Raw genomic sequence first — 8,186 nt, forward strand, 5'->3', positions numbered from 1 at the left:
CTGTGGCCGATTTCTTATCTGGGTCTTTAGAACAATGAAGCCCCTCACGCTGTCACTTCCGATCTGCTGTTCCTCCAGCAGTGTGTGTTTGCTTTTGTGCGCGCAGTCATTAGCAGCCCATTAGCTGCAGCGCGCTCCTTATCGTTAGCGCCTCGCTCACACCTGAATAGTCGATTATTGCCGCGTTACACGAAGCCTCATTTAGAAATGTTGCGCAGGGAGAAGGGGGTTTTTTTGGGGGGGGGGCGCGGGGTGGGGGGGTTAAAAGAGCCTCTTTCTCACAGGAAAATGAGCTTATATAAAAACAAACTTGACAGCGAAATGCGCCGGCTTCAGTGGAAACTCTGAGCGAGACATGTGGGAGACATTTAGGAACGCCAGTGGCAAAGCGGCACAGTCGAGCCAAAGTGCTTTAATAACCATTTTCACCCGATTCTCACTGAAAGTCTGTTTGTTTTTGACAACGTTCGGATCCCAAACTGTCTTTTTTTTTTTTTCCTCCCGTTCTTGCTGGTTTCTGAGGACCTTTATTAAAAGAGAAGCGGCTGCTGCACTTAGAAAAAAGTGCCCTATTTACCTGCTTCACTAAATGTCCCACTGAAACCTCAAGGGAAACCCGCAGTGGAGAGGAACTTCTGAAATGTAGAGACTGCAGTACAAAGAAAATAGATGGAGATACTCAAGTAGAAGAAGAAGGGAACCCTGACTTCCTCACCAGTGAACGGATCGATTGCTGTTTCACACACTTGCTTGCATTGATTAACCATCACATAATTAGATGAACAGAAAAATCAGAGCCCCAAAATACAACAGATGCAATCTGTGATATACACAAGCAGGAACCTTTGAAATCAAAGCAGTGTTTAGTTTCCCAGCTCTGCTAGATGTTGAGTATTGTATTAATCATATGATTTACAATAAACAAAAACACTTTGATAACCCCAAAGCAGGCAAATCCACGGCTGTCCTGTCCAAGACAAGACCACATCTTTCCTCTAAAAAGAATACGGTGAACAACATGGGCTGTCGATCAGTCCCCAGAGGGCCTGACATGCTCTCATCCATGCAGAAAATTGCAAAGATACTTGTAAAAGGCAGGTAAACTGATATTGATGGAATGATGTGAGAGACAGGACTCACTGTTCAGGCATGACGGCATCAGTGCAAACCTTTTGGATTGTTCCTCTCTCATCTGTTGGCCTTCAAGCTTATGTAATCCCACGGAGCAGAAGGCAGATCACGTCCTGGTGGATCACCGGTCGATCACAGAGTTAACCACACATGAACAAAAACTTGAGAGTCACTGAGACATCACTGATCTATTTGTTGGAATGGAACTGACTTCAGGCACTCTTGATGTCCTCCCCTCTAACCTCTTCACTCGTGTCTTTGACTCCATTGGGCCCCGTATTGTGGAAATGTTTAGTAGCTCTCTTCATACAGGCTCAATTCCCAGCTTCTTTAAAAAGGTGGTTGTTGAATCGCTATTGAAGAAACCCCGCTTGGATCCCTCTCTGCCAAACACCTACAGGTCATTATCCAAACTGCCTTTCGTGTCTCAGATTTTGGAAAAAATAGTATCTGAGCAGTTAAATAACTTCCTGATGAGCACCAATGTGACAGATACTTTTCAGTCTGTTTTTCGCAAACTACACCTTACAGAAACTACTTTATTAAAAGTCTCTAGTAACATTTTGATGGCAGTCGACTCAGGAGAGTCACACAGTCCTGGTCCTTCTGGATCTCTCCTCTGTCTATGACACTGTAGAACACACCATCATGATAAACAGACTTAGAGATGTTTGGAGTTAGTGTTAAAAAAATGTTTATCTCTGACAGAATTTATTCTAAATGGAGTAACATCTGATACAGCAGACCTGCCCTGTGGAGTACCTCAGGGATCTGTTCACGGTCCCGTTCTCTTTCTGCTGTTCATATTCCTTCTTGGCCAGATCATACGATGTTGCAGCTCCATTTTTTACCATCTCTATGCTGATGACATCGGACTGTTCATTCAAAGCTTCTGAATTCCACAAACTTATTTAAAACCTTGTCTGTCAGAAATCAAGGTGTGGCTAAATGACAACTTTCTCCAGTTAAACAATAACAAAACTTTGAAAACAATGAAGAAACTTTAATTATACCTTTGGACAGTGCGAGCCCAGATATTAGACAACACGTCAGCTTTTTGAGCAACTCTGATAAATCTAATGTCAGAAATCTGGGTGTTTTGTTTGACAGCTCGATGTCCTGTGAGCGTCACTCCAAACAGCTGGTCAGGAACTGTTTTGCCATCTTAGGAACATCTCTAAACTTAGATTACTGATGTCCAAAATTGAGCTTGAATGGTTATTCATGCTTTCATCTCTACAGGTTTGAGACTATTGTAACAGTCTTTTTATTTCATTAAACAAGTCAGCTCTGGACCGCCTCCAGACTGTCCAAAATAAAGAGTGTCCAAAAGAAAAACGTTATTACATTTTGAAGGTGCATTAAGGAGTTTGTTTCATTCGAAACAGCGGCCCCTGCAGGCCTTGGGCATAATGCAGCTTAGTGAAACGCTCGTGGCTGTGGCTTACGTCCATGTACGTGCACGGAAGAGGGGAACTCCTTCCTCGCTCTTTTAGTAGCGCTCCAGTAAAATTTAAGTTTCTTTTGCCTGTGTGGGGTCTGTGCTGGAGCTGTGGCAGTGCTAGAAGCCGGTGTTTTCTTACTTTCTGGAAGATCCATCCTCAGTACTGCTCAGTTGCTGCTCGCTAAGCATCTTGCGGAGTAATGGTGGACAAAATGAAAGCCAAGCAAATCAGGCCAGCCGGAGCGTGCATTACGTCACATCCTCTCAAATTCTCCCCGAGAAATACAAATTGCTGGACCGGCACTGCAACTTTCAAGTGACAATTTAGCGCTGTTAGCGGTACTTACAATGAATATATCAGGGCAAATTCTACGCATCATTGAATATTTGTAGCATATTTATGGTGAAAAATAAGTATTTTTAAAGTTGAAAAACTCCTTGATGCACCTTTAGTGAAGTTTATTTAAGAGTGATTGAGTTTGTGACCAACTTATTTCAATTACAAAAATGTTATTTTAACTAAACAAAACACTAAAAAATATTAAAAAGAGAAGTATCAATTGGTCTTAAAATATAATGAAATGCTTAAATTACACATAAAAATTATGCATAATTGCATAGCAGGGACTTCCATTATTATGCGTATTTATAAGAAATGATTAAATAAAAAACTAGAGTCAAGTTTTTGTCGTCTTTACCACCTCAGGGACGAAGCAAACAAAGCTCTTTAATTCACTCAGCGTAACGAGAAAGTTCACATCTGAGAAAAAAAAAAACCCGTCCAAGTGACCCTCACTCCGACAGCCGGAGACAGAGTGTCACAATTCACAGCCAACATCTCACAATCCACTGAAATAGCTGTGAATATCACGTCTGTGAATATCACCTCAGAAAAAACCAGCAGTGCTTGGAGAAAGTGATTTTATTTCTATATCCTGGCCTGTGAGGCTTCCAGCCGCAGCACTTTAGTAGCTCCAACGCCTCGGCTGCCAGTAACAAGGGAGACGCCGCCGCCGCCTTCACGTCATTTAGTCTCTCACGGAAGAAATGAGATGTTTGGCAGCGGCTCGGTGTCGGATGGCAACCTGCAGCCATCCTGACTCTTCTTCCTGTCAGAGAAGTCTGCAGTGTTACGATAACCATGTATAACCATGTTCACTGATGCTGAAAGCGATGTGGTGAGCATGACGGGCCACTAGTGGGCGCTGCTGGCTGTTTTTGTAATGAAACCATGCCCGCATGCACACTTAGAACAATGCACTACCTACATAAAGTAACGGAGTGTTTTACTACGATCTTCATTTCATCTCATTTTCGAAAAGTTTCACCTTTGAACCAAAAGCTAACCTCACATTAGGCTAATTAGGCAAATATGGAAATTTTTCAAGTGTTTTGAAGAAAAAAAGTTGATTACTAATAATTGAGTATGTATCACTTAGAATTTATTCCTTTTTTAAAAGAACTATTGGAGGTTTTGTGTTTATCTTAGCTTGTTTACAGGAGAAAACAGTCAGTTTTTGCTCTGTAGATATTCCAAAACGGTTAGTGAATCACCTCTGAGTGTATGAAACCCAGCTGCTCCTTCCTTCCCTGTGTTTTGGATGAGGCTCTCATAAATGTAGCGGTATCGGCCGTGCCTGTGCGGCGTGTGGGTTCCGTGTCGCCGTCGTCCTGCTCACAATGCTCCCGTCCATCTCCTGTAGTCCGACGCTCTCTAAGATTCTCTTATCTCCTCCTCACAGGTCTCCCTTCGCCGCTGTGGCCGACTACTCAGTAACCCGAAATAATGTCATTCAGCTCTGCCTGGAGCTCACCACCATCGTACAGCAGGTGTGTGTGTGTGTGTGTGTGTGTGTGTGTGTGGGCGTAATGCAGCAGCAGCCTCAGACTCTGCATCCTCCAGAGAGACTCTTCTATTCTCTGCTATTTCCGCCGTTTACAGTCTGTACGACTGCTGTGTGTGAGGAAGGTAGAAATTGTGTGTGTTTATCTGCGGGGGTGTAGAGCGTGCCGGGGGGGGTCCAGGGGTCCGGGGGATGTGAGGAGTGACTGTAACGGCAGCATGAGAAGGAGACTGTTTGAAAGAAATCAAATGAAAACCTTTTCTTTTTGTTCTGTTTTTTTGTTTTTTCAAATCCTGCAGGACTGTACTGTGTTTGAGACGGAGAACAAAATCCTTCATGTGGTGAGTCCTCGAGGATCCATCATTAAACTCCAGCTTTACTCCCCGGCCAACCCCTCCTCAAACACAGAAACAACTTTCTTGTTGCATTTTTTCATAGTTTTACAGGGTTTTTTGGCCTGAACATCAGAATATTGAGAGATAATTAGCGAAGCTCAGTACAAACACTGCAAATGAATGGAAGCTAATTCTACCAGGCCCTGTTTACATGGCGACGTTTCAAATGATGTCATTTTCGAAAAGTTTTGCATTTCCATGGCAACAACTTGAAAACGATGTCTGTTCACACGGAAAATGGCAGACATGAGATGGAGTCGGAGGATTTCCAAGAAGTTGTGTTTTTTCTTCATTTTCACGGCGACGGAGTCGGAGGGTTTTCGTAAAGTTCCACCATGGGAGCCGTTTACAAAAAGTTGCATTTTCAGCGGCTCCGATCGGCACTGTCATGGAAACGGATTTACTAAATACTCCCAAAGTTTTGCAATTTCTCTTGAAAACATTATCATCTCAACGGGGCCAAAGTGCTTTGAGCATCTTTTAATAATAACAACAAAAACAACAACAACAACAACAATTTGAATCTATTTAACATCTTATTCTATTCATGTTCAGAATAACATTATTATTCTATCTTATTAATTACCGGTGATTAATTTTTTTGATATTTTTTCCATGATTTATTTCCATATTTATATACTACATATACAAATGATAAATAAAAAAATAAATAATAGTATAGGAGTAAACAGGATGTTGCAATGCACAATTTTAATTATCATGTCATTAATCATTTGAATAATTGTGAATGTAACATTTAGCAGTCGCTGCAGCGTTAAAGGTAAAATGTTTAACAAACAATAATTAAAATCTGCTAATAGATTTATTACATGAGTAGATGATGTCCTTTTACATTAGTGGTGATGTGAGTTTAACTGAATTTGAATGATTTTAGCTTTATTTCCTGTAAATAAATTGCATTTATCACTTAACTCTTGCACATGCATGAACATGTGGTTACACAAACATTGTATACGGGTGCTAATCAACTGGAGCAAAGAAATGCAGCAATTAAGTGAAGGACTCTCCGTCAGTGGGAGAAGCTTTGTCGGACATTATTGGTATTTGTGGAGCCCGGAGGCTCAGAAATGACATTTAATGAAGTGAAACGGCAACATGCGCTGCCAGAAACACACTTCCTGCTGGACACGTGAAGATTAATCGACCTTTTCACAGGCGAGCGTCTGATTTGTCCAACACACTTGTTGCTAATAGCGTTGCTAATTATATAATGGGGCTGTCGTTAACGCTGTTAGCATCAATTCAGGCCTTTCATGCTCTGCTTTCGTCTGCGGTGAAGAAGATTCTCAGGGAAATAACGGCGAAACAGAAGAGTTACCCGGTTCTGGAAAGGTTGCATTCAGCAGGATGACAGTCTCACACCTCACTGTCAGTACATCAGGAAGCTAAATGTCTTTTTTTTTTTTAAAGTCATTCTTTATAAAGTTTGGGAGCTGCTCTTGAAGAATTAACATAGAACACAGTCAGCACTTTATATTCCAACTACTTTCTGCTAAAGAAATTACCTCTGAAACAGTCGACAGCGTGTTGAATGGAGGGCCTGTTGTGACTGCCAAGGAAAAAATATTTCATTAAGATGCAATCCTCCTCTGCTGTGGGCACCAGCAAGAGGAAATCGGCATTATTCAGTGGATATCTGGGAAAAATAAAGCTAAAATTGCCTTTGTCAATTATGCAAAGTGACCCTGAAGCTTTGTGGTCATTTGAAAATGTGTAAATATGATCTCAGTTTAATGTGGGATCATGTTTTTATTACTTATTCAGGTGAGTTCTTTACATCAATCTCTTCAATCTCGTGTCTACTTTGTTGCTGTAGTAACTACTCTGACCACTAGAGGTCATCACTGTCTTCACTCGATGCGCCTAAAAGCCTCATATCTGTGAAACAGATTCCAAATAGTAACAACCCTCCACGCTCGCTAATGGCAATCACATTTTCTGTTTTCACAAAACAAATATTTGCACAAAAAAAAAAAAAAAAGCCCAAGAAAATCTAATTAAAGTCTCATCTAAGTGAAACAAATGTCCTGAGGAATGGAGTCCAAAGCGGATCCTCTTTAAAATGCTCGGTGAAGCCCCACCAGCACGCTGTTACTGCATTAACGCTGCCAGCTTCCCTCTCCGGAGGGAAATCTAAAAGAAACACAAAGAGGTTTCCTACCAACACAATCTATTTCTGACAAATACACACGACTCGCTGTTCCCTGCGTCTTTCTCTTTTCTTTTCTTTTTTTTTTTTTTTAAATAAAAGCCTTGTTTGCTGTCCTCTCTGCTTGTTTCCTTCCTGCTCTGCAGTGTAAGACTCTGTCGGAGGTGTGTGAGCACATCGTGTGTGTGTCGTCCGACCCGCTGGTCTCACAGTCGGCCCACCTGGAGCTGGTTCACCTCACCAACATCAAAACCTCGGAGGGCCTGGTAATGACCGCCTGACCGCCATCCCCCTCACAGCTCACCGTTAAGATAACAGTCATCATCAGATCTGCTGTGTTTACATGTGATTAAATACTGGACCTTTGATGAGGCACATGATGGATCCTGGGGATTCTCTTTTAATTTAAATTAAAATCCATTTCCCCTTCTCTCCAGAAGGATCTTTCACATAACTTAATTCTGTTCGTGCACCAAATGAATCCGATTAAGTCCAAACATCATGAGCACCTGCTGGAAATGTTTTCTGATGTTTTCTCTCCGCCGCTCTGCCGTCCATCAGGGGATGTACATCAAGTCAACCTACGACGGCCTCCATGTGATCACCGGCACCACCGAGGGGGTGAGAGTCCTTTAATCTCATGCTCCACACGTTCGCTCAGCGAGCTGCAGCTGGCAGGTTTCCCAGCAAGCCCGGCGGCGGGGCGGGGTGGGGGGGCTGCAGAATCCTTACTCTGCCACATCTGCAAATCTTTGTTTCCGTAATGGCGTATCGGATTTCCCCTCACTGCTGCGTTGTTGCCCATTCAAATCCAGCTTGTTGTCAAACTTCCCGGATCGATGCGTTGAGATCAATTCATGTCGGCCGCTCTGCTCTGTGTGTGTCTGAAGTCTCCGGCCGACCGCTGCAAGAAGATCCACGCCGGAGACGAAGTCATTCAAGTCAACCATCAGACTGTGGTGGGTGGAAACGACTCCCGGTTCACCTGAATCTCTTCACACATTCACATTATGGAGACTTTCATCCACTGTGTGATATGATTTATTTCATTTTAATGTTTAACATGTTCTAGTGTTTGTTAATCAGTGCATTTTTTGCAATTTATCCAAGATTCTTTTATAATATAAAACGGTATGTTTTCACTTGGAAACCTGGTGGAAAGGGTTAATAATACATTTTTTTGACAGACGTAACTGATACTT

General features: G+C 42.3%; 1 protein-coding gene across 3 annotated transcripts in view; it reads left to right on the top strand.

Annotated features, from left to right (window-relative positions):
- The window catches only part of cnksr2a (connector enhancer of kinase suppressor of Ras 2a), a 63,597-nt gene that overhangs the window by 19,328 nt on the left and 36,083 nt on the right, over positions 1–8,186 (top strand). For all 3 annotated transcript variants that reach the window (XM_030099479.1, XM_030099478.1, XM_030099480.1), the window contains exons 4-8: positions 4,318–4,405; positions 4,719–4,760; positions 7,131–7,250; positions 7,546–7,605; positions 7,875–7,943. In XM_030099479.1, the coding sequence (XP_029955339.1) occupies positions 4,318–4,405; positions 4,719–4,760; positions 7,131–7,250; positions 7,546–7,605; positions 7,875–7,943 (379 nt within the window). The remainder of the gene's footprint in view (positions 1–4,317; positions 4,406–4,718; positions 4,761–7,130; positions 7,251–7,545; positions 7,606–7,874; positions 7,944–8,186) is intronic.

Source organism: Salarias fasciatus, chromosome 9, assembly GCF_902148845.1.
Source record: "Salarias fasciatus chromosome 9, fSalaFa1.1, whole genome shotgun sequence".
Taxonomy (NCBI): Eukaryota; Metazoa; Chordata; class Actinopteri; order Blenniiformes; family Blenniidae; genus Salarias; species Salarias fasciatus.